This window comes from Ranitomeya variabilis, chromosome 2 (assembly GCF_051348905.1).
Source record: "Ranitomeya variabilis isolate aRanVar5 chromosome 2, aRanVar5.hap1, whole genome shotgun sequence".
NCBI lineage: Eukaryota > Metazoa > Chordata > Amphibia > Anura > Dendrobatidae > Ranitomeya > Ranitomeya variabilis.
In genome coordinates this window covers 350,907,813-350,934,666 of record NC_135233.1, presented here as the reverse complement: position 1 = coordinate 350,934,666, position 26,854 = coordinate 350,907,813, and the positions used below count along the sequence as shown (strand labels likewise).

At 44.9% G+C, this 26,854-nt stretch overlaps 2 protein-coding genes across 3 annotated transcripts in view; one reads left to right on the top strand and one right to left on the bottom strand.

Moving 5' to 3' along the window:
• LOC143805852 (G-protein coupled receptor 4-like) overlaps positions 1 to 409 on the bottom strand; it is a 58,360-nt gene extending 57,951 nt beyond the window's left edge. Inside the window, exon 1 of one of the 2 annotated variants that reach the window (XM_077285573.1) lies at positions 257 to 409. The gene's annotated coding sequence lies outside the window, so the exon portion shown is untranslated. The remainder of the gene's footprint in view (positions 1 to 256) is intronic. The other variant, XM_077285574.1, reaches the window with a different exon arrangement.
• Positions 410 to 3,512: 3,103 nt separating this feature from the next.
• On the top strand, positions 3,513 to 25,790 carry SHKBP1 (SH3KBP1 binding protein 1). The gene is made up of 19 exons (XM_077285570.1): positions 3,513 to 3,676; positions 5,842 to 5,895; positions 6,074 to 6,119; positions 10,722 to 10,795; positions 10,907 to 10,965; positions 11,050 to 11,130; positions 12,576 to 12,746; positions 13,035 to 13,125; positions 13,873 to 14,063; positions 14,198 to 14,313; positions 14,494 to 14,581; positions 14,762 to 14,878; positions 15,284 to 15,454; positions 15,647 to 15,802; positions 16,074 to 16,170; positions 16,260 to 16,444; positions 23,319 to 23,454; positions 24,021 to 24,704; positions 25,273 to 25,790. Exons 1-18 carry the CDS (start codon positions 3,618 to 3,620, stop codon positions 24,568 to 24,570), a joined length of 2,442 nt encoding a protein of 813 aa, XP_077141685.1. The 5' UTR covers positions 3,513 to 3,617; the 3' UTR covers positions 24,571 to 24,704; positions 25,273 to 25,790.
• Positions 25,791 to 26,854: the final 1,064 nt, after the last annotated feature.

The window sequence follows — 26,854 nt, the reverse complement described above, 5'->3', positions numbered from 1 at the left end:
ATGCCCTATATGTCTATAGGGGGCGCATTAGACTTTTTATGTCCACAATTTTGCAAATGCATTCCCTCCCCCTCCTTACTACAATGGCAGAGGATATATTGCATAGGAGCCTGCGCTGAGCTCACATTGCAAAACATCACCATGAGGTCTTATGAAAGAATGCAAGAAAACCACAGTCCAGAACAACAGGAGAGCAAGCACTGGACCCAGTAAATAATCCGGCTCCTTATAGGTAAAGACAAAGCCATGCTCTTACCTGCACTAGTCAGCAGCTGTATATAGGCTGCACCCTGTTTGTCACTGTGTACAGAAATCATGACCAGCAGGGAAGCAGAAACCAGACACCCAGGTGCTTCAGATTGGGTGGAAACATTGGGTGGATATGCTACCCCCATCCATCCCATCTCTGTGTCAAATCCTCCCCTCATTAAACTGCTGCAGGCATTTCTTCTGTGTCATATTCAGAATTGTTTTCCTTTAACCCTTTGCAGCCCAGGGAAACTGATAGTAGAAACTCAGAAATTGCAGTGTACAAAGTTGATGCTTCAGGAAATGGAAAGAAAACAATATAGCACATGGCTACAAAGTGTCAGTCATGCTGAGCAAAAACTGATAAAGCTGAAGACCACTCTGTAGAGCCATGAGTTCTCTCTTATTTTAATACTTAGGCTATGTGCACACGTTGCGGATTTGCCCCTGGAATTTTTTGTGCGGATTCTGCATCTCTTAGGCTACTTTCACACTAGCGTTAACTGCAATACGTCGCAAATGCGTCGTTTTTGCGAAACGCCGCATCCAGCAAAAGTTTTTGCTGGATACGTTTTTTCGCCATAGAGTAACATTAGCGACGCATTTGCGACGCATTTGCGACGCATTGCCAAACGGTGATTCCGTTTTGCGACGCTTGGGCGTATGGTAGCGGACCGTCGGGAGAAAAAAACGTTACATGTAACGTTTTTTGCTCCCGACGGTCCGCTTTTTCCGACCGCGCATGCGCAGTCGGAACTCCGCCCCCACCTCCCCGCACTTCCCCGCACATCACAATGGGGCAGCGGATGCGTGGGAAATATGCATCCGCTGCCCCCGTTGTGCGGCGGAGAACACACTAGCGTCGGGAACGTCGGCCCGACGCGCAGCGACGGGTTGTTCCCGACGCTAGTGTGAAAGTAGCCTTAGAAGTGACGTACTACTTCTTTTAATCTGCAGCGTTTCTGTGCGGAATTTTCCGCACCATTAGCACAGCGTTTTTTTTCCATTGATTTACATTGTACTGTAAATCACTTGCGGATCTGCTGCATTTCTGCACGGTAAAAAACGCTGCGGATCCGCTGGAAATCCGCTACGTGTGCACACAGCCTTATGGGTTTTTTAAGGATAGGGCCAGGCAGTGATTTAAAATTATTTCCCCTGGTGTCTCATTGCAATCTGCGACCAACTGCAACACAGAGCCGCTAATGTTTGCAACCATGTTGGATTTTCTACCATTGGTTGCAAGTTGCATACGACTAACTCGCCATAGACTTCAGTGCAAGTTGCGTGCGACTTATCTGCAATTTGGCCCATTGTTGTGCAGCAAAATCTCATGCATGCGTGACAGCAAATTGTACAGCTGTTTTTCTGAATTGCTGTTGCGTGACACATGTCGCTGTCAGGGCTCATTCAGACATCAGTTTTTCATGGATAGAAATCATACCCATTAGGCTATGTGCACACTTTGCGGATTCCACTGCGGAATTTTCCGCAGCGGAATTCCAAAATCCGCAGTGCAAACCCATTACGGTTTTTACTGCGGATTTATCACGGTTTTTACTGCGGTTTCTTCTGCGGATTTTCATCTGCAGTTTCCTACTGGAGCAGGTGAAAATCCGCAGAAAAGAAGTGACATGCTGCGGAATGTAATCCGCTGCGTTTCCGCGCGTTTTTTTCCGCAGCATGTGCACAGCGTTTTTTGTTTCCCATAGGTTTACATTGTACTGTAAACTCATGGGAAACTGCTGCGGATCTGCAGCGGTCATATCCTCTGCGGATCCGCAGCAAAATCCGCAAAGTGTGCACATAGCCTAATAGTCTATGGGGCTGTTCACATGTCCGTCTACTTTTCATTACTGAGCGTTCCTGACGAAGTCACAGGGACTTCTACAATTTTGATCCAAGTCAAGGATCGAACGCCTCAATGCAAGTCTATGGGTCCGTGAAAAAATGATGCCACCTGTGTGCTGACCGTTTTTCACATTGATTGATATGAGAAGGTTGAGAAATCGCCATCGGCTGATTTTTTCTGATCAAATGTTAATCCTAATTGAACTGGTATGTTATTAAAATCTAAAAAAACACATTTGGTGTAGTAGCGCTGGTTACTGTCCAAACTAATAACATATTTATCCCGTACGGTGAACATCAAAATACAAATGTATGTTTATTGGTCATAAATAAAAAGAAATAAAGATCAAGTCCTTTTAAAAAGGAACTTCCATAATGATCCCGATCATCAACATTCTAATTAAATCTGTGACACTAATCTATAAAGATAAATAATGCTACACGTCAGGCCGTCAGGGTTGAGGAATGGACACCAGGAAACCATATCTGACCCTATACCTCCCGAAAAGGGTTACCTCCTAAAAGCCTCCTGATGACCCATGTACCGGATGGAATGGGGAAACACGTTGAGGTTGTGATACTGGAGCTATGTGGGGTTTATTTTGTGACAAGCTGGGACCAGCAATGGTTAATTGGACTGAATATTGGCATGTTGATTGTAAGCAAATAGGTATTTTGTTTGTGACAATATTAGTTGCACTTCTGACACTTTAGTTTTTGTGATTTTTTTTTTCACCTCTCAAGTCCATGTTGAAATTAATATCATTTTTTCCGAGAAAAGACCCTTTATCTCGGCTTCTTTGCCCTTATAGCATCTATCAAATTGGTGATTTGACTTGGTGTCTTTGCCTCTTGTGAGGGGTTGTGGTACCTAGGGGCTTACCAAGGAAAAAGCGACGTTGAGCCGGAGCGCCATAACTCACGTGCTTATTTTGGGCGCCATCCTCCGCCGCTGCTGCCTACGGTAATTTATGAGGGAATATTATTAGGGAAAGGATTAATGTTCCCTTCCCTGCTACCTACAATAAATTAGCATGCCTATGCTAGGCAACGTTATGGAACTTCCTTTTTAAAAGGGTTTTAATAAAGTATTTTGTTTTCTGTTAGACGTGTTTAATATTCTCCACTATATCCGCGATAGTGTAAGTCTAAAGTCGTATGAGCCACAATATGGGAATTATATATTAAAGTTTTTTTCCTCAGAAATCAGAGGCAAAATGTTGCACTGACTCTACAGAAAATAAAAAATAAATAATAAAGTGTGCGTACAGAAAATGTCTATGAAAGGACCATGAGGTGAAACTGCACACAGTACAGGTACCTCAGTGACACACGCCGTCACCGGCGCATACTAACTGTTCGGCGCTTCCTCTCCACTATAAAATGTAAGGGGCGGGGCAAAATTGTGACTGACAGGAGCTGCAGCCAATGAGCAGGCCGGTAACTGAGTGTCTGGTCTGTCCGGTGTTGCCGGAAGTATGGCGGCGGCTGCTGCTGTGTGAGGTGGTCAGTGAGGCATGGCGGCGCCGGGAGGCCGCAGCGGGGATGTCATACACCTCAATGTTGGGGGCAAGAGGTGAGTGTGTAAAATGGAGGGAGAAATGAGCGCTGCTGGCAAGGAAAGCTGAGGGGAAACGTTCAAGTGGCTGTATGATAATGGTGGGTAGCCCTGGACCTGTGTGTGCTGGGGTGTGTGTCTGTTCCTTATATTCTAGACCAGGATCACGTTTTCTTTGTGGTGGCAGATCATGGAAAATGGTGATACCAACCAATTTGATTTTGATGTCAGAATTTTATTAAGCCACTAAAATATATATAAATATAACATCGCATGTCTGTTATTGCTGTAATCGTTACTATCTGCTGGCACGGGTGCGGCCCTGACCCATAACATGGAGTGTGACCTCTCTGGTCACTGATTTATTTGCAATGACCGATCATCAGGAACAAGCCTCCTAATGAACTTTTCCTCTCTTCTAAATGAGATGCTACACAAATTGTTATATTTTCCTGGCGCCCTAAAAGCACCACAAATGGCACTTACATGTTATACTGCACACACTCCCTTCCTGGCATGATGGGACTTTTTAAAAGGCTGTTCCCATCTCATTGGTACATGGCATATACATATAGAATGTGGATCCTGCCAATAGGACCTGCATCTTTTGAGAGAATGGGGTCCTGCTGTCAGGGGGAGAGGTGGGCAATCATTTGTATGAGAATTTCCATCATCCGTCCAGTGAAAGCAGTGTGCAGCGGGCCCCGTTTCTACTAGACTAGTATGGCATTGCTTGTGGATATGCTATAAAAGTACAAGATGGCAATCATCCTTTAAATCTGCAACGGATCCTTTTTAGTGTAGATTTTTCTGTGGCCAAATCCAAATTAATATTAGTGACAAAAAAATGCTTGACGTGCAGGTTTTTGAAGCGGTTTTCTGTTGTAGTCTGTCTCCCACGATAAAACAAATCCTGGATCAGTAGGATTGCCACAGGTAAGGCCGTTCCATGGAAAGTCAAATGAGGATAGCACCACCTCTTGTATGACTGACAGATGGCCAGCTGTGTAGTCAAGATGGTGGGCTGTCAATCAAGAATGGTGGCGCTGAAGCTGGTAATAGAGCTGTGGGCTTTGTGACTCCGGATCCTTCTAGAGGGTTGTTACATGCGCCCCCCAACTTGGACGAGTGTGCATGTGTTCTCAATTAGAAAAGGAAAGTACGGTAAGTCTTTGCCAGACAGCCCTAGTGGTGAATTATCTCACGGGAGGGTAAAATAATCTGGTATGTTCAGATTTCGCACACCCGGTCTTTCTCTCCGCTGCCATCGGGCACCGCCATATGCGTGTTATGGTTGTCAGCTTTGGCTGCCATCCGTCCAGTGTGTCAGGCATTGTACTGGGTCAGTCCGCAGTCTGTACAGTGCTGACATCACAAAAACAGTAAAGTTGGCAGCGGCCCACTATTGTACAGAGGCTTTCCATGAATACAGTGAGGTGGGGATATTTGTCTCAGGAAGTTGCACAGAACCTACACTTATGTGCTAAAACCTCTCCACCCAAGTAGGAAAAATCTACACCTAGTCGTTAATGTCTCTCTCCTCTTAGTCCCTGCAGTAATGAAAATGCTGGAAATTACATTTGGATAGGGCGTTACAGATTTGCAATATTCCAAAACCCTCGTGTCCTACTCCAGGGGTCCATGAAGCTCAGATGTTGGGGGAACTTTGCTCTTAGTGCTTGGCTGGATAAAGGCAAAGGACCTAGGTGGCCATTGCACCTGGAAATTGGCTGCTGGTCAGTTTATATAAATAATATATCTTCATGTAAGGGTATGTGCACACGTTCAGGATTTTCGCAATAAAAACGCATACATATGCATCCTATCATTTAGAATGCATTCCACAATTTTTGTGCACATGATGCGTTTTTTTCCGCAAAAAAAACGCATCATTGTAAAAAAAAAAAAGCAGCATGTTCATTAATTTTGTGGATTTTTTGCATTTTTCCCGTTATTTAATGCATTAAAGCTCCGGAAAAAAACGCATGCAGATTTCTGGCAGAAATGTCCGTTTTTTGTCAGGAAATTTCTGCAAGAAATCCTGAACGTGTGCACATACCCTAATAGCGAAGGTCCTCTTCTAACAATTAGGAACGAACAATGCAGAGACCCCCTTGAGTTATTAGTTGAGGGATTTGCACTGTGAAACCAAGAAGGGCTAATAGTGTCATTATCATCCACAGGTTCAGCACGTCCAGACAGACCCTGACGTGGGTCTCAGACTCCTTTTTCTCCAGGTATTGTATAATATTCATTTTAAGACTTTTTTTGTGTGTATTTTTTTTTTTGCATCTTTATTTCAGAATATTTTTTGTTGTAGCTCAGATTACAAACACTAAACTGCTGTATTAGAAAAAATATTTTCCTTCTTGGCCATCATTAATGTTTTTTTTTTGTTTTTTTTTTATTCTTCAGCCTTCTCAGTGGTCGCATTTCCTCACTAAAGGATGAAACGGGCGCGGTGAGTTTTTGTGGAAATTTTGCACAAATGACCATTAAAATATATTTATACAGAAGTTTCTGTTTCATAATTCTCCGTTCTAAGCTGCACTAAAAGTAACGACCAGTAGAGGGTCATGGAAACCTTGATGCTTGATTTGATGGGTTAACCCCTTTACGCCGCAGCCCTTTTTAGTTTTTGCGTTTCTGTTTTTCGCTCCCCTTTGTCCCAGAGCCATAACTTTTTTTATTTTTCCGTCAATATGGCCATGTGAGGGCTTGTTTTTTTGCGGGACGAGTTGTACTTTTGAAAAACACCATTGATTTTTACTATGTCGTGTACCCGAAAACGGGAAATAAAAAATTCCAAGTGCAATGAAATTGCAAAAAAGTGCAATTCCACAACAGTTTTTTTGGATTTTTTTTTTTTACCATGTTCACCAATTGCTAAAACTGACCTGCCATTATGATTTTACAGGTCATTACGAGTTTGTAGCTACCAAACATGTATAGGTTGTTTTTCATTTAAATGGTGGAAAAAAAAAAATCCAAAGTTTTTTTCCGAGACCCGTAGCATCTCCATTTTTCGTGATCTGGGGCTGGGTGAGGGCTTATTTTTTGTGCGCTGAGCTGACGTTTAGTGATACCATTTTGGTGTAGATGCTATCTTTTGATTGCCCGTTATTGCATTTTAATGCAATGTTGCGGCGACCAAAAAAAACCGCAATTCTGGCATTTTTAATTATTTTTTTCCACTGTGCCATTTACCGATCGGTTTAATTATTTTTATGGCTTCATAGATCGGGCGATTCTGAACACGGTGATACCAAATAAGTGTTAATTTTAAATACACATTAAATGCCCCTGTCAGCAATAGACAGCAGCGGCATTTAACGGGATAACAGACGCGGACGGATCATAATTCCACCCGTGGCTGTTAAAGGCACATGTCAGCTTTTCCCGACACATGTCGGGAAAGATGTGGGCTAAGCATTGGAGCCCACATCAAAGGGAGGGACACGACATGCGCTGTACTAGTATGGCACATGTCGTGAAGGGGTTAATATATATATTTTTTAAAATTTCTTTTTAGCAAATTGTATTTTACAGCGCATCAGAAAAGCCCTTTAACCCCTTTCTGACATCTGACGTACTATCCCGTCGAGGTGGGGTGGGCCCGTATGACCACCGACGGGATAGTACGTCATATGCGATCGGCCGCGCTCACGGGGGGAGCGCGGCCAATCGCGGCCGGGTGTCAGCTGCCTATCGCAGCTGACATCCGGCACTATGTGCCAGGAGCGGTCACGGACCGCCCCCGGCACATTAACCCCCGGCACACCGCGATCAAACATGATCGCGGTGTACCGGCGGTACAGGGAAGCATCGCGCAGGGAGGGGGCTCCCTGCGGGCTTCCCTGAGACGATCGGTACAAGGTGATGTACTCACCTTGTACCGAGCGTCTTCTCACTGCAGTCCCTGTATCCAAAATGGCCGCGGGGCTGCATCCAGGTCCTGCAGGGAGTACTTCCGGGTCAGGGTCCGGAGCCAGCTGCAGAGCAGCCTGCTCCGATGAAAGTAAGATCGCCCATCTGTCAGAGTGCTGTGCAAACTGTCAGATGGGCGATCTGTGATGTCCCACCCCTGGGACAAAGTAAAAAAGTAAAAAAAAAAATTTCCACAAGTGTAAAAAAAAAATAAAAAAAAATATTCCTAAATAAAGAAAAAAAAAATATATATTATTCCCATAAATACATTTCTTTATCTAAAAAAAACAAAAAAAAACAATAAAAGTACACATATTTAGTATTGCCGTGTCCGTAATGACCCAACCTATAAAACTGTCCCACTAGCTAACCCCTTCAGTGAACACCGTAAGAAAAAAAAAAAAAACGAACCAAAAAACAACGCTTTATTATCATACCGCCGAACAAAAAGTGGAATAACACGCGATCAAAAAGACGGATATAAATAACCATGGTACCGCTGAAAACGTCATCTTGTCCTGCAAAAAACGAGCCGCCATACAGCATCATAAGCAAAAAAATAAAGTTCTAGTTCTCAGAATAAAGCGATGCCAAAATAATTATTTTTTCTATAAAATAGCTTTTATCGTATAAAAGCGCCAAAACATAAAAAAATGATATAAATGAGATATCGCTGTAATCGTACTGACCCGAAGAATAAAACTGCTTTATCAATTTTACCAAACGTGGAATGGTATAAACGCCTCCCCCAAAAGAAATTCATGAATAGCTGGTTTTTGGTCATTCTGCCTCACAAAAATCGAAATAAAAAGTGATCAAAAACTGTCACGTGTCCGAAAATGTTACCAATAAAAACGTTAACTCGTCCCGCAAAAAACATAACCTCACATAACTCTGTGGACCAAAATATGGAAAAATTATAGGTCTCAAAATGTGGTAACGCAAAAAATATTTTTTGCAATAAAAAGCGTCTTTCAGTGTGTGACGGCTGCCAATCATAAAAATCCGCTAAAAAACCCGCTATAAAAGTAAATCAGACCCCCCTTCATCACCCCCTTAGTTAGCGAAAAATAAAAAAAATTAAAAAATGTATTTATTTCCATTTTCCCGCTAGGGCTAGGGTTAGGGTTAGGGCTAGGGTTAGGGCTAGGGTTAGGGCTAGGGTTAGGGTTAGGGTTAGAGCTAGGGTTAGGGCTAGGGTTAGGGTTAGAGCTAGGGTTAGGGATAGGGTTAGGGTTGGGGCTAAAGTTAGGGTTGGGGCTAAAGTTAGGGTTGGGGCTAAAGTTAGGGTTAGGGTTTGGATTACATTTACGGTTGGGATTAGGGTTGGGATTAGAGTTAGGGGTGTGTCAGGGTTAGGGGTGTGGTAAGGGTTACCGTTGGGATTAGGGTTAGGGGTGTGTTTGGATTAGGGTTTCAGGTAGAATTGGGGGGTTTCCACTGTTTAGGCACACCAGGGGCTCTCCAAACGCGATATGGCGTCCGATCTCAATTCCAGCCAATTCTGCGTTGAAAAAGTAAAACAGTGCTCCTTCCCTTCCGAGCTCTCCCGTGCGCCCAAACAGGGGTTTACCCCAACATATGGGGTATCAGAGTACTAGGGACAAATTGGACAACAACTTTTGGGGTCGAAGTTCTCTTGTTATCCTTGGGAAAATAAAAATTTGGGGGGCTAAAAATCATTTTTGTGGGAAAAAAAAAAGATTTTTTATTTTCACGGCTCTGCGTTATAAACTGTAGTGAAACACTTGGGGGTTCAAAGTTCTCACAACACATCTAGATAAGTTCCTTAGGAGGTCTAGTTTCCAATATGGGGTCACTTGTGGGGGGTTTCTACTGTTTGGGTACATCAGGGGCTCTGCAAATGCAACGTGACGCCTGCAGACCAATCCATCTAAGTCTGCATTCCAAATGGCGCTCCTTCCCTTCAGAGCTCTGCCATGCGCCCAAACAGTGGTTCCCCCTCACATATGGGGTATCAGCGTACTCAGGACAAATTGGACAACAACTTTTGGTGTCCAATTTATCCTGTTACCCTTGTGAAAATACAAAACTGGGGGCTAAAAAATCATTTTTGTGGAAAAAAAAAAGAATTTTTATTTTCACGGCTCTGCGTTATAAACTGTAGTGAAACACTTGGGGGTTCAAAGTTCTCACAACACATCTAGATAAGTTCCTTAGGGGGTCTACTTTCCAAAATGGTGTCACTTGTGAGGGGTTTCAATGTTTAGGCACATCAGGGGCTCTCCTAACGCAACATGGCGTCCCATCTCAATTCCAGTCAATTTTGCTTTGAAAAGTAAAATGGCGCTCCTTTCCTTCCGAGCTCTGCCATGCGCCCAAACAGTGGTTTACCCCCACATATTGGGTATCAGCGTACTCAGGACAAATTGTACAACAACTGTTGGGGTCCATTTTCTCCTGTTACCCTTGGTAAAATAAAACAAATTGGAGCTGAAATACATTTTGTGTGAAAAAAAGTTAAATGTTCATTTTTATTTAAACATAATTCCTGTGAACCACCTGAAGGGTTAATAAACTTCTTGAATGTGGTTTTGAGCACCTTGAGGGGTGCAGTTTTTAGAATGGTGTCACACTTGGTTATTTTCTATCATATTGACCCCTCAAAATGACTTCAAATGAGATGTGGTCCCTAAAAAAAAATGGTGTTGTAAAAATGAGAAATTTCTGGTCAAATTTTAACCCTTATAACTCCCTAACAAAAGAAAATTTTGTTTCCAAAATTGTGCTGATGTAAAGTAGACATGTGGGGAATGTTACTTATTAAGTATTTTGCGTGACATATCTCTGTGATTTAAGGGCATAAAAATTCAAAGTTGGAAAATTGCGAAATTTTCTAAATTTTCGCCAAATTTCCGTTTTTTTCACAAATAAACGCAAGTTATATCGAATAAATTTTACCACTAACATGAAGTACAATATGTCACGAGAAAAGAATGTCAGAATCGCCAAGATCCGTTGAAGAGTTCCAGAGTTATAACCTCATAAAGGGACAGTGGTCAGAATTGTAAAAATTGGCCTGGTCATTAACGTGCAAACCACCCTTGGGGGTGAAGGGGTTAAAGTGAGCCATTGCAGTACGATAATACCCACTTTGCTTTTTATTTTTTAACAGATCTTTATCGACAGAGACCCCACAGTATTTGCTTCAATACTAAATTTCTTACGAACCAAAGAGTTGGATACCAGGTTAGCAAATGGAGGGAATGCATAGAAGCTCAGTTTATGATCTCACTCACATATACAGTATCCGTATTTACCCTCTGGCTATTTTATTATTTTTTATTTGGTGTTTTGCAGAGGTGTTCACAGTTCCCTTCTCCTACATGAAGCAGAATTTTATGGGATCACACCGCTAGGTATCATTTTTTTTTTTTTTACTTTGTCAGTCTATATTACAGTAGAGAGAATATGTAATGGTTATATATTTTTATTTTTTTTAGTTAGACGCCTACAGCTGTGTGAAGAGCTGGAACGCTCCTCGTGTGGGAGTGTATTATTTAATGGATACCTCCCCCCTCCAGGTAAGAGACTATGTAGGACTTTTTTTTTTTCTTCACCTACCTGAAACCACTTATACACCACTGGGGGGGCGGTCGCTACACAGGAATTTATACAGCTGCCATTAAACTAAATGGTAGCTGTAGAAATCTGAGTAGTCCGAGCTCCCCCAAGTGGTGGCTGCTTAGAAAAATAGCGATCATTTTAACCCTACTGCCGAGATTCGGGAACAGGCAATGGAAGGTGCAACTTAAGGCTGCAGTGTTTTCTCCCAGAGTATTTAAAGAGCAGAAGAAATATTGGGGGGGTAAAGGGTTTTGCAGGTTTGGTTGGAAGACCTTTGTCCCTCTGTGCTCAGCACTGCCCGATGCTGCACCTTGGTGAAACGATAAAGGCCCATATACATATTCGACTTAAAGGGAACCTGTCACCCCGTTTTTTCCGTATGAGATAAAAATACTGTTAAATAGGGCCTGAGCTGTGCATTACAACAGTGTATTTTGTGGACCCCGATTCCCCACCTATGCTGCCAAAATACGTTACCAAAGTAGGCGTTTTCGCCTGTCAATCAGGCTGGTCTGGTCAAAAGGGCGTGGTGTCTTCCCCCAGATCTTTCTTAGTTTTCCGTTGGTGGCGTAGTGGTGTGCGCATGCCCAAGGTCCCGAATCCACTGCACAGGGGAGTTAAAAGAGCGCGATGTGCACTATTTCATTGGTGATCGGTGGGGGCGGCCATCTTCCTTTGGCCGCGCGTGCACAGAAGCGGCGCTCTGCTGGCCGCGGCTTCAGGAAAATGGCCGCAGGATGCCGCGCGTGCGCAGATGGAGATCGCGGTGGCCATTTTCCTGAAGCAGAGTTCGCATCTCGGCTTCAGGAAAATGGCCGCCGCGATCTCCATCTGCGCATGCGCGGCATCCCGTGGCCATTTTCCTGAAGCCGCGGCCAGCAGAGCGCCGCTTCTGCGCACGCGCGGCCAAAGGAAGATGGCCGCCCCCACCGATCACCAATGAAATAGTGCACATCGCGCTCTTTTAACTCCCCTGTGCAGTGGATTCGGGACCTTGGGCATGTGCAAACCACTACGCCACCAACGGAAAACTAAGCAAGATCTGGGGGAAGACACCACGCCCTTTTGACCAGACCAGCCTGATTGACAGGCGAAAACGGCTATTTTGGCAGCATAGGTGGGGAATCTGGGTCCACAAAATACACTGTTGTAATGCACAGCTCAGGCCCTATTTAACAGTATTTTTATCTCATACTGAAAAAACGGGGTGACAGGTGCCCTTTAAGTCGCTGAAATCTGTTGGATCAGCCAATCATTTAATATGTAAGGGGGTCGTAAAATCTTAAGTTATTAGAGCTTTTTTCTCATGATGTACAATTCAGTAGATGTGTCAGCATCATTAGTACTTACATCCTGCAGCAGGGAGCGACCCATTTCACATGTCTTGATCATTATATTACAGTCTTTCCAGCCAAGAAGAGGAATCGTCACAGTGTGTCCGGGCTGCAGGTCAGCTCCCGAAGTGCAGGAAATGAGCGTGCACCTGTTCGGAGGAGTAACACTATGCCCCCCAATTTGGGGGGTGCTGGCATTCTAGGACGTTTGTTGGAAGAGAGGAGCTATGGAAGTGGAGGTTGGTTGTTGTAGTGTTCATTTTTACAATAGAGAGAGATATGTCTTACATGGATCTGTGCACAGACAATACACAGATCCTTGTGAGCATTGTAAGGTTATACGAGGACGGCTGCTGTCAGATCACAGTACATAAATCACAATCATAATACATGAGGTGGAAATGCAGACAGCTTAGAACTCTTGTGTTGTGTCCCATGGTTTTAGATCATGCAGAGACAATACAAACCTTCAGTCCTGCTTTACATTTGATATTGTGCTGAAACATTCTTGACTTGGTTGCTTCTAGGGCTGTCCGGTGACCCTGGCATGGTCCGAATCATTTGTGGACATCATAATTGGATTGCCGTGGCTTTTGCTCAGTTCATAGTCTGTTACAGGTAATATTTAGTATGGAAGGAAGCTGAACTTTTGTCATGCGGGAAACCCCAGGTGTATTCTTCTGCTATCAGGATGCTGACCTTAAAAAAAAATAAAAAAAAGAGTTGTCTCCTCCCCAGCAGGCTACTGGTAACCACACATTTATCCGCAACTAGGCTGGCACATTGAAGCCTCACCGGTACACATTACTCGCCCACCCATACATCAGTCGCTGTTCCTTTTTGATATTTTTGAAGCTGATTGTTTGTTTTGTTTTTTTTTCCTCTGGATAAAAATGTATCGACCTTTAGAAAGTTAACAGATTATGTCAGGAGAGAATTGAAAGCATTCACAAAGAAATTTGAATGTTGGCCGATCCTGCCAAAATCGGTGGGTTTGATTGACTTTAGTCTTGTGTGTGGGGCCCTCAAAGGGTCAGTGGCATTTTACACATGTTAGATGTTAGAAAAAAATGTAAAATGACGGGGAAAATAGCAGTGAGCGTGAAAGGGCCACAGATTTTTGCAGCCCTTTTTTTTGTGCTAATGATTGGTAGGGAACTGATGCCAGACCACCACCGATCACATCTTCTGACATGGAAATATCACCCCAATGTAGCCAGGTGTTGAGCATCATTATATATAGAAGGTCGTGTGTGTGTTTTTTTACATTTTAGCATTTTTTTTTTTTAATTTATACTTTGAATGATTAAAGGTAAAAATTGTTTAATTACCTTGGATAATGGGATTTTTCTGCAACTTTTTTAGAATGAAAGAGACTTCTGGATGGCAGCTGATTTTCACTAGCCCTTGTCTGGACTGGGTTATTGAGCGGGTGGCTCTTAATGCCAAGACGATTGGAGGATCCCTGGGAGACCATGACAAAATGCTCGCCGTCTCTTCCTGCAGTGAGATCATCTTGTGGGCAATCACTGGTGATGGCACGGGAAGCGAAATAGGTAAGGCAGGTGTGAACATGGCATCTATAAATGTAACCATGTGCTCAATGGATGCTCTGGAGATTTCAGCATTCTCTGATGGAGAAGTGCTGGGTTAGGCTCTTAGTACCTTACCATTCTTATACCTCTTTCAGGGGTCTTTAGTCTCGGGGTCCCAGCTGAAGCCTTGTTCTTTGTGGGAAATCAGCTAATAGCCACCAGCCACACCGGCAAGATAGGTGTGTGGAACGCAGTGACCAAACACTGGCAGGTGAGACTTCTAATTCTGCTCATGGGACACATTTCTCTTTGGTTTTGACCATGAATGATTTTGATTTTTTTCACGCATACTACATTAACATGCAAACCTAAATCCACATTGTATTTTATTGTGTATATATTGCAATCAGTGGCTGTTCTAACACTTCCCGCATTCTCCATTTTGGGACAGATCCAGGATGTGGTACCCATAAACAGCTACGACACTGCTGGATCCTTCCTTCTGCTTGGGTGTAACAATGGCTCTATCTACTATGTAGGTAAATGACTTTTATTTTTGCTGGTCAATGATGGGTAGGTACTTTTTTTATTTTTGTTTGTTTTTTTCCCTTTGTTGCTGAAAATGAAACCCAGTTTCATGACTTATTCAACTCCTTCCATCCATTATATACTTCTCTGGCTTTTGGTTTTTTATATTGCGTCTTTTTTCTGTTCTACAGATGTCCAGAAGTTTCCTTTGCGAATGAAGGACAATGATCTTCTTGTTACAGAGCTTTACCGGGATCCTTCGGAGGACGCCATAACTGCCCTTAGCGTCTATCTCACACCCAAAACAAGTATGAGATTCTCCCCCCGCCCCAATGTTTTTAAGCTTAAAATCAGATCTGATCCAGTCTTTCTCCGATGCTCTCCTCACGTTAAATCATCCATAAAATCATATCTGACTGTTACATTGGGGAATAAAGATTTTCATTACTAACTCTGTATATGTGTATGTATATGTGTGTGTATGTATGTATATGTGTGTGTGTGTGTATATATATATATATATATATATATATATATATATATATATATATATATATATATATATATATATATATATATATATATATATATATATATATATCTATATATATATATATATATATATATATATATATATATATATATACTTTTTTTTTTTTAAATGCCACCGCATGTCTCTTCTGACAGAATACGCACATTACTTTCTTACACAGGTGACAGTGGTAATTGGATTGAGATTGCATATGGCACAAGTTCTGGAGTTGTCAGAGTTATAGTTCAGCACCCAGAGACGGTCGGCTCTGGACCTCAACTCTTTCAGACTTTTACAGTCCACCGTAGCCCAGTTACTAAAATCATGCTATCAGAACGACACCTCATATCAGGTAATTAGTTTAAATTTTTGTGCGTGTATAAATTTGATTAATTTACTCAGAAAATGCATAGCCAGACCGGTTCACGTAATCTGAATCTGGCCATATAGCTCTCTCATTCCTGTCTTTACCTGTGCTGAGTACTTCAGATGTTGACTGTCGTCCTGTTTTGGCTGTAACCTCTGTACTTTTGTCCCCACTCAGTTTGTGCTGATAATAATCACGTGCGCACGTGGACGGTCACTCGCTTCCGTGGTATGATTTCTACCCAGCCTGGATCCACACCATTGGCATCTTTCAAAATCCTTTCTCTAGAAGACATTGATGGACACGCGGGCTGCAGCGCAGGGAATGATATTGGTAATAATTGGAAGAATTGCACTGTGCATAGTCAGAAAGATACTGTAACATTGCTACTATTAACTGTGTTCTTATGGAAAATATTTGATATGTTCGTCAGCATTTATATCCTCTTTTCAAATCTAAGAAATCTATGTTTATGAATTATGGCAATGTTGCTAATCTTAGAAAAATCCAAAGAGTTTTCTGCTTTATCATGACCCAGTGAATGAATTAATTTTTTTTAGCTTTTTTTTTTTTAGTTATTTTATATCACGTTTTGATCTTTCAGGTCCTTTTGGAGAACGAGACGACCAACAGGTTTTCATTCAGCGTGTCGTTCCCGATTCTAACATTGTGTACGTCCGTTTGTCTTCCACTGGAAAGAGGTAATTAATTTCTATAATTCATTGTCCCATTCATTGTCATGTCTATTTTTTCCTTTCTCCCGGGGTTAATCGCACCTTGTCTTCTGTAGGATATGTGAGGTTCGTTCTGTGGATGGTTCCTCTATTACTTCTTTCACAGTTCATGAGTGCGAAGGATCTAGCCGGATAGGCTCCCGCCCCAGGCGCTACCTGTTCACGGGACATGCCAGTGGTTGCCTCCAGATGTGGGATCTTACCACTGCCATGGAGGTGGCGAATAAGGGTGAAAATAGAGGTAGGAGCTTTCTTAAGCATCACACTATCCAGCTTTTTCCGGTCCATTTATTCCATGGTGCTTTACATGTGAAAAGGGGTATACATAAATACAGCAATCAGAAAAAAACGAGTGTCCGAATGGTTCAGGAGGAGAGAGGACCCTGCCCGTGAGGGCTCACAATCTACAAGAAGATCTCTTGAAAGGGAACCTGTCATGCAACTTGTGCTGTCCAAACCATGTGCAGCGTAAACCAGGGCATTGGTTTTACGTATGCAGCCAGGATTGTATTTTTTTTTTTTCTGAAACACTCCGGTAATTCAGATAATTTATAGATCTTTTCCCAGCACCGCTCTATGGGAAAGACCTGTCAGATACGTGGAGTGGTGTTGGCATAATCTGGCCTAGGATGGGCCATCTCTGACTATATTCCCTGGATGGACCCTCTAACTATATTTCTCCTTCGCCTCATTGGGGGACACAGACCGTGGGTGTATGCTGCTGCCACTAGGAGGACACTAAGTGATACAAAGAAAGTGATCTCCTCCCCTGCAGTATACACCCTCCTGCTGGCTCTCAGCTAACTAGTTCTTGCTTAGTGTCTGTAGGAGGCACTTGGGTCTGTTTTCAGACCCCAACATTTTTTATTTTTATTTTCTGTAAATTTTTATTTTTTAATTAACGGAGTGAAGGGGGCGACGGATTCCTTTCTAGGGTCCGCTCTCCCCCGAACCATCAACAGGCAAGCACGGCGAGTATACCTCCCCGTACCTTTCCTGCGACGACTGGGGCACGCCTAATCTACGCTAGGGCGACGGTTCCTATACGTTCCCGATCTCCCCCCTGTAAGATGGCGAGCACATAGAGTATACCTCTTATGTGCATCTCCCGGGTTCCTCCGCAATTAAGCCCTCACCTGTTGGCGTCATGTAGTTCCCACAGTAGCCGTAAGCCCCCTGCGGCAGGCACAGCCGTAAGTCCCCTGCGGCAGGCAGATATGAAGATGGACAGAGACGCTCCATCCCCTGGCCAAGGGAGGATCGATTGAGCTTATTCCCTCGCAATAGAGGCTGCATCTCTGCTCGGTGGTGGTGAGTAGTTTCCTTCCTCACACTGCCTGCGTGGAAGGTGCGGTCCTGGTTCCTGGGAGAGGTGCCGCTGACCGGTACGCCAGCGGCAATCATTCGGCGCTACGTCGCGGCCCTCCGAAGTGCTCCACCGGCAGGCTCCATAAATTTAGTCCCTGGCTTTTTCAGCCGGACTAGGCCGCAGTTGAAATCCCCGCTAACCGCCGGAGCCCCACCCAGCTCACTGCAGGGGCGACGGTGCCTTCACGGTCCCGATCTCCCCACACCAGCAGCAGGCGACCACATGGAGTGTCACCTCCATGTATCCTCTCCTGGAGCCAGGCCTAATGCCGGACAACTGGCCCTGTCCACCCGGGGGCTGAACTCCGTGGATGTACAGAGGCCCCTCTCTATGGCGTCCGAGCAGCCCCCACTGTCCCACCACTGAAAGCGGATTGCACAAGGAGGCGGACGGTTCCTCTCCACCTCCCTAACAAAGGGATGGTGGATTGAGGTTTATCCCTCTATCCCTGCACCGTCCACGCTGCAATACCCGACATCCGCGGCGGCTCCATGCCAGGACGCGCACCGATGGTGAGTGGATCCTTCCAGCAATGGGCTTCTGCAGCGGGATATTCACAGGCAGTCTCAGGCTTCCCTGTGGCCCACCTCCCTGAGGGTAACGCTCCGGCCGGCTACAAAAATTTAGCCCCCGGCTTCGGCCGATGTGTAGGCCGCACCCCGGAAGCGCACTGTGGCGCCCTAAGGCGGCTCTGCCTGTTTTCCTGGCGCTTTTCGCCTGGCACGGAAGCGCTCAATTTTTTCGGCCACTGCAACGCCCCTCACTTCTACGCTGGCGCCAGCTGCAGAAATTTAGGCCCCGGCTTGGGCCTATTCATGGAAGTCTCGAGGCTTCACTCACGTCGTGCCTGTGGCTCCGCCCCCCGAATTGGCGCTTCTCGCTCTCTGCGAGATTTTACCTAAAGGCGCATGACCAGTATTCCCTGGTCTTAAAGGCGCATGACCAGTATTCCCTGGTCTTAAAGGCGCATGACCAGTATTCCCTGGTCTTAAAGGCGCATGACCAGTATTTCCTGGTCTTAAAGGCGCATGACCAGTATTCCCTGGTCTTAAAGGCGCATGACCAGTATTCCCTGGTCTTAAAGGCGCATGACCAGTATTCCCTGGTCTTAAAGGCGCATGACTAGTATTCCCTGGTCTTAAAGGCGCACGACTAGTATTCCCTGGTCTTAAAGGCACACGACTAGTATTCCCTGGTCTTAAAGGCACACGACTAGTATTCCCTGGTTTTAAAGGCACACGACTAGTATTCCCTGGTTTTAAAGGCACACGACTAGTATTCCCTGGTCTTAAAGGCACACGACCAGTATTCCCTGGTCTTAAAGGCACATGACCAATTCGAAGCCGGTCATAAATGAGGAGCCCTCCGCCGCTGAACCCAGTTTATCCCAGTGTAACTAGTTCCCTCAGTGGACTTCATCACTGCCGCAACCCATGGTTTTTCTGACCAAGAAATTGAATCACTCCGTGGCTCGGAGTGCTCGCAGGACCGATATACATGGTCCCTCTCCTACATGGGATCCGTCGGCTAGCAGGGGCCGCGAGTATTCTAGAAACGTACAGGCATCTACAAAACGGAAGTTTTCATTTCATGATCTCTCTCCAAAGGATTTGCTGACAACAAGACTCTGAACACGGATCGGATATTGCCTTGGACCTGGACTTGCCAGAGCTTCAGTAAAGGATGAACTCGCCTATTTATATCATCATCCAATCTCTATACATTGACGAGGACTCCGGTCCTGCTCTAGACTACACAGTGTCCCTCATAAGGAGACTAAACTCCCTCGTAGAGCATTTGCCATCCAGTCCGGATATGCGATTCACTGGACAGAAGCCTCTACGTGGGATGCCATGCCTGGTCTGATTTTTAAGGGCGACAGGCCCTTTAAAGGGCACCGATCTCCCCACACCATCAACAGACGGGCACACGTGTGTCGCCTCCAGTTATCCTCTTCTGCATCCAGGCCTAACGCCAGACAACCTGTCCTGTCCACCCGGAGACCTGAACTCTGTGGATGTACAGAGGCACCCCTTTCGGGCGTCTGAGCACCCCCCTCTGCATCACCACTATTTAAAAGAAGATGCAAGAAGGCAGATGATCCCTCTCCACTTCCCTGTTAAGAGGATGGTGGATCGAGGGTTCCTAATTTTTAACTCTGCACCGTCAAGAGAGCGGCGATGGCAAGAGACTATGACCTGCTGGATGCAGCCGCGCATTCTGCCACTTGGCAGATTAACCGGGTACAATCTCCTGTGGATTACCTACCAGTATCCCTGCCCGATGTGTCATCAATTGAAAATGCCACGGTCTGTCAGATAGCAAATCTGGTTCGTTCCGTTTTGCGGCTTCGGGTCCAGCCCTCTACCCTCCCTAGCCGCTGCATGGATTGCTAGAGCAATGGTCTCCTGGCTGGAGACCTTAACTATATTGATTCACACCAGTAACCCTTTCCTGAAGACAGTACAGCTGGTCAATCAAATCTTTTGAGCGGGAGACTAACAAAGGATCATACGTTCCTATAGCCCTGACCAGCAGTGGAAGGGTTGTCCAGGGCAGTCTAGATCTAAGGCATCTTGGTTCCAAAAAGGGGAACTAGAAGTAGAACCGATCCTGGACCTCAAACTTCTAACAACCTTTCACAAGGTTCTTCTTCTTCGAACGGAGTTCCTCCGCTCAGCCATTACTTCAACAGAAAAAGGTGCAGTTTCTGGCATCCATCGACATTCGGGATGCTTACCCTCTTCAAAAATTCCTTCGCCTTTCCATTGGTGAGCAGCATTTTCAAGTCACGACCTTGTCTTCGGCCTTGCTACCGCACCCAGAGTGTTCGCAAAGCTCATGGTGGCTGTCATGTTCCTCTAGCACCTTAAAGGCGTGGTCGTTCTGCCCTGTTTGGCCGACTGTCTAGCCGCCCTTCCAGGACTACGCTAAGTAGTCTATATCACTTGTGATACCCTCTCACCTAGGCTGGTGGCTAGACTTAGACAACTTCTCATTTCCAGCCCAGCAGATATCCTTTTTGAGGATGATCCGGTACTCTTCCAGAAGGATGGTAATTCTCCCTCCGGACAAGGTCATGGTCCGTCAACACGGAGCTCACGCACTTGATCACTCATCCCCTCATTTCATTCGATTTGCTGGGAGGGTTCTGAGGAAAAATGGTGACGGCAATGGAAGCAATTTCCTTCGCTCCGCTCGTTTTCAGCAAGTCAAACAGACTTTCAGACGATAGTCTCTGAGCTCCTCTTTCATCCAGGGCCTTTCCCCGGTTCAGTGGTTACTAGTAACTATCAATGCTAGTCCTCTTCTGCCGATCATTGCTCTGGAGATCCGAACAGTAGTCCTACAGTAGGTCCACTGCCTTCTGGCTGGTCAACCCATCTGAATTAAATTGGACAATGCCACGCCTGTGCCATACGTTAATCATCTAGCAGGTACCCACGTTCAGGCGCCATGGCCGAGGTACCTCACATTCTCTGATGGGCCGAGATCTATCACTCGGTGATCTCGGCAGTACATATCCCAGGAGTATAACTCTGGGCGGCGAACATATTCAGCCGTCAGGGTTTCGCCTCAAGTGAGTGGGAACTTCACCCGAAATTCTTCCATCAGACCTGCCTTCACTGGAGCTCTCCAGTTGTAGTTCGGATGGCGTCCAGACTGATCGCCTGTGTACTCGAGTTTGTGGCTCGGCCTCGAGATCCAAGACCCATCGTTCTGCATGCTCTGGTTCTTTTGTGGTACCAGTTTCCATAACTCCCCTTCCACTACTTCCGAAAGCTTTTCAGAAGCAGAAAGGGCCCCAGTGATCCTCGGAAATCCGCACTGACCACATCAGTTTTTTTTTTTGCTTGCGGAGCTGGTAGCTTTCTGCCTTTCTGCAAAAAAACAGCAAGTAGAGACTTTCTCGCAGGAAGTTTTCACACATAATTCTTCCCTATCGCATACCGTTAGATCATTGAGACCTTAATGGTCCTAGGAGTATTACAGTAGACTCCTTTTTTGATCCGGACAGACCTTACTATTCGGGAAGGTCGCCCCTTTTTTTTCTGCGATATCCTCATCCTGATGAGTCTTCGGTGCTAACGGGTCCTTTCAGACTTTTTTCCCTTATTTCCTTCAAGGCAAGGTTGTCCTCAGACCATCCCCGTCCCGCCCCTTGTTACCAAGATGGTATTGTATTACCACTGTTATGAGGGCATAGTTCTTCCCTCATCTCTTTTGGCACCAGTCCACAAAATGGAGTGAGTTCCCCATATTCCGGACGAAGCGAGTGCTCTGAGTAGGTACGTCTCGAGGACGGCGTCCTTCCGAAGGTTGGACACTGTATCTTGGGCTTCCTGATGGTAAGAGGAAGGCTTCCTGACGCTTACAGAAAGGGTTTAGCCGTCTTCATCGGCCATTTAGCCTGGTGTATTGCTTTCACCATCCAGGAGTCCTTCCGTGTTACATGTCAGCCTATCTCCCTGTCTATCGTGGGTTCTAGGCACAGGCGTCGACAAGACACGCCTGCAAGCTTGCGGATTCGTCCAGTCCGCATTCATTCTTGAAGCACTATAATTCCCACACTTCCACAGATGGGAGTCTGGGCAGGCGGACTCTGCAGGCCGCGGTGGCGCACTTGTAAGTAGCGGTTACACAGGGCCTGATCTGATGTTTTTCCCCACCCAGGGACTGCTTTGGTACATCCCACGGTCTGTGTCCCCCAATGAGGCGAAGGAGAAAGAGGGATTTTTGTGTACTCACTCACCGTAAAATCCTTTTCTCCGAGCCAATCATTGGGGGACACAGCCCCCACCCTGGTATTAGCTTATGCTTGTTTTTATAATCTGATATGCTATACTCTCATATATAACATGACATGCTGTAAGTTCATATGTTGTTACTGATCTCCTACTGCTTTTACACCGAACTGGTTAGCTGAGAGCCAGCAGGAGGGTGTATACTGCAGGGGAGGAGCTAACTTTCTTTGTATGACTTAGTGTCCTCCTAGTGGCAAGCAGCATAACACCCACGGTCTGTGTCCCCCAATGATTGGGTCGGAGAAAAGGATTTTACGGTGAGTACACAAAAATCCCTCTTTTCTCTCAAGCTCTGGAGCGTGTTTTGGGCAGCATGAATCAAGTGACAGGTTCCCTTTTAATTTTACTATCCTATTGTAGTCTCTGTGGGAACTTTTCAATCACCCCCTATAGCTTTAGAAAATGGTGCCTTTATTATTAGGTCCATGACTTAGCATATTCTACAAATTGATTTGAACCACTAAGGAACCCTGACAAAATGCTGCAGCTATATGAGGTCGCATTGACTTTGGCTATTTCTAGATTATGATCACCTTTTGACTTGGGGAAAAAAATATTTTTACATAAATTCAGATGCAGATCCAAGTGTCATTCTGTTGTGGGAGTGTTTCTCCCAGTTATACAGGCCGGCTGGGATGCTTGTGCTTATTGGGGGAGGCTGCTGTCTTCATCAGCTCAATATCCACACAGCTTCTATCCTGCACCTTTTTCATCTCCATGTGCTTTTTTTTTTTTTTTTTTTTTTTTTAAATTCTGTCCTCACCTAGACTACGGTAGATAACGGACTTGTACACCCTGCCGTAGCAAAGTGGTAGAAATGTTTTAATGACTTCTATAAAGTTGCATTCAGGAAGTAAATTGACTAAAAAAATCTGTGAAGGTCTACGTAGGCTTTAAACTAAGGCGCTCTCTGATCTTTCCCATTTTCTCCTCCCTTACAGCGGATCTGGGGGGTCTTACTCAGGAGGAGCTGCTGGAACAGCTGGAGCAGTGTGACCTGGCTCTGACTCGTACTCCTGAGATGAGCCCAGCGACATCGTTCTCTCACACTGTGAATCCTCGTTCATCCATATCCAGGTACGTACTGTTGGTATAACATAAAAGCTATATGTAAGCTGCACAATGTTATCATCTACACATCCTCTTGTCCTTTGCATTAAATATGTTTAATGTCCCGGGGCCTTGTATGGATCACTGCAAGACATTCTGTAAACCTGCTTAAAAAGTGCAGCTATCGGGAGAAAATTAAATTGTTTCCTCCTGTAAGCCGCCAGCTTTCAGTCATTTTGGTATGCACTGCTTACTGTCTTGTCCGGCGGTTGTAACAATGTCCTGACACTTTGATTGACAGCTGGCTCTGTAGAGCATTTGTGTAGTGCGAGCCGTCAATCAATGTGCGGTGGCGTGCTTGCAGTATAGTGAGCAGTGACTGTAGCCGCTCCCTGTACCACCCTGATAACTGAAAGCTGGAGGTTCCCCAGAGGGAAAAAAGTTACTTTCCCCCGTTAGCCGCACTTTCATTGAGGTGGCCAGGAAGCATTGTAACTTGCAGATTAACCCTTCATCTGCAGGTAAATGACATTTTCCAAGGTGACTGGTTCCCTATAATGTCTTTTTAACCTGTTTATGGTTCTTTCCTGCAGCTTGCAGTCCCAGCTAAGTGACATCCCACGTGATCGTTTCTCAAGGCTCGTGGTGTCCTCCTCACATCGCCCCCAAGCTACAGCTGTTCGCCCCTCTGAAGCTTGGGCTTCTCTGTGCAACTTGCAGCCGCACCTCTCAGGAAGCTTCAATTCATTGCACAAGTCGGACACATTGCCCCGTTCCAACACAAGACCTGGGAAAGTTCAGAACAACCAGCTAAAAGTAGATGTCCAAGGCTCTAATCCACCATCTCCTCATATCAGTGGCAATTTTGTGGAGCGCTGCCAAGAGCTTGCCCGATGCACAGAGTCCCATCAGGCTGACTCCCGTCGATCTAGCATCGACGTGACTGCCAGCAGAGCCAAGCCATCACGGGGCTCCGCATCAGCGAGACGGCCAGCCTCTCCTGCACTCCAGCAGCCGCCACCTCTGTGCATCGCGCCATCGCCATCTCCTCAGTCCTCTGCAGCAGTATTTGATATTCCTACACCGTCACCATCTCCCCCTAAACCCCCACCAAAGCCCAGACTGAATGAGACTTCTTTCTAAGAGTCACAGCGTAAACGTGAAGCCACCATTAACGAGTGAAGATCATGTGCACAACACCATTTGATTTCCTCCTGGACCTATTTAAAGTATTAAGGGGATTGTCCAGTGGCGCTAATTTCTGCACCTGTCACAAGGTATATGCAAAAGGTAATTAGCGTGTGCACTACTGGAATTGGTGCAAAAGGTAGGTTCCCACACCTTATCAAAATAAAGAAAGAACCTTGCACTCAACTATATGCTTGTGTGATTTATTATTAGTAGTACCCAGAAAAACGTTTCGGTCCACCATCAGGACCTTCATCAGTTACGTACTGTTTTGTTAATCAGGCTTGGGAGACAACACTGTCTCAGGGCACACATTAATTGAACCACTTAAATATGCACTGTACCAATAGAATAATACTGTTTGAGACCTGAAGCCGTGTGCCTGTGTCAGACGCGGTGTCCAGCGGTGGACACCGCGTCTGACACAGGCACACGGCTTCAGGTCTCAAACAGTATTATTCTATTGGTACAGTGCATATTTAAGTGGTTCAATTAATGTGTGCCCTGAGACAGTGTTGTCTCCCAAGCCTGATTAACAAAACAGTACGTAACTGATGAAGGTCCTGATGGTGGACCGAAACGTTTTTCTGGGTACTACTAATAATAAATCACACAAGCATATAGTTGAGTGCAAGGTTCTTTCTTTATTTTTACAAGGTATATGCAGACGCGACGTCATCGCCCCTGGACGACCCCTATAAGGGTGTTCATTGCCATTAGTATAGACTGGGAATTCTGTTCCTTTTCCACATTTTCGTTTATTTATTGTGGGACTACCTTTATAAACTTTTATTCTTACGTTATATTCTTTTTTTTTTATTATTATTTTTTTACTAGTAGAAGAAGCAGCAGCAATACGGAATCAAGTCCCAATATTCCACCTTTTGGATTTGTGCCTTATTAGATGAGCCTGAGGGGTATTACTCAATGGTGCCTTTTCCAAGTGCCATTCTGGCTTGTGACTTAGCTGGATCATTGAATTAAGGCGATATTTTACATCCAACCTTTTATACAATCACTGTGAACAACGCGCACAGGGAATCGTCGTACTGTATGTCTGCTGACATCTCGCTATTGGCATAGTTCGGCACATACATAGGGATATTTAATTAGTATTTTTCATTTTCTGGATCAAACCACAGCTTGGTTGCAAGGAATTATAGTTTGGAAATGACTGACTTTTTGTTTGTTTTTTTATGAGGGAGTTTGGATGCAGTTTTTAATGGGGATGTCCAGGATATGTAGTTTTTCTTTTAATTTTTGTTATTTTTTTTTTATACAGAAATGGCACTATTCTTGCTTGTGGGTTTAAGCGAATAATCTAAACTGCAATACCAGATATATCTCACAGATGAGAATAAATAGTGTGTTTTTATAATCCTGGATAACCTATTTTAAGTGTTGGGGGAATGGCTGCTTTACTTTAGAAACCTTTCTTCTAGGTGCCTGGCTTTGCTGCTCAGCCCCATTCACTTTATTTGAGCTGCGCTGTAATATCGGACATAAATTATTTGATAAGTGTGGTGCTGTTTTGGGGAAAAAACACGTTTTTCTAATTCACTGAACTGGAGTTGAGCCAAAATATTCCCAGAACCCTAGCTCAGTGGCCATGTCAGTAGTCTATGGCGGCTGTACCAGAGCACTGCAAACCTTCCTGCAACATGCCCAGTATCTCCTCTGTCTGTCATGCATACATTGTGCCACAATGGTTTACTAATCGGAAAAGGCATTGGGGATCTCTCGTGTAGTAGGAGGTACATGTGGCTCTGGTCCAGCGGCCACAGGTTACCGACATGGCTGCTGAGTCCTCTAAAACTTTTTTTGCTCAACTTTATGAACAACCCTTTACGTTTTACTCTACCTAAAGAGTGTCTCATCCAGTATTTCTATATTTTTGTCCGTTTACCTTGCAACCCTCAAGATAGTGTTTGTCCATCGTCCATGACATAACGTACCCTATGATTTCAAGTAAAAAAGATACACCGTTTATACTCATGTAAGTCGACCAGAGTATAAGCCAAGGAACCTAATTTTGGGAAAACGTATTAACTCGAGTATAAGCCAGTTATTAATTCTCCCCTAATCCCTATTCTGGTATGCATGGTTCCTCATCCCCATCCTTGTATGCATGGGCTCCTTATCTCCATCCTTGTCTGCATGGCTCCTTATTCCCATCCTTGTATGCATGAGAAAATCACAGTGGCTCAGTGGTTAGCTCTGCAGCCTTGCATCGCTGGAG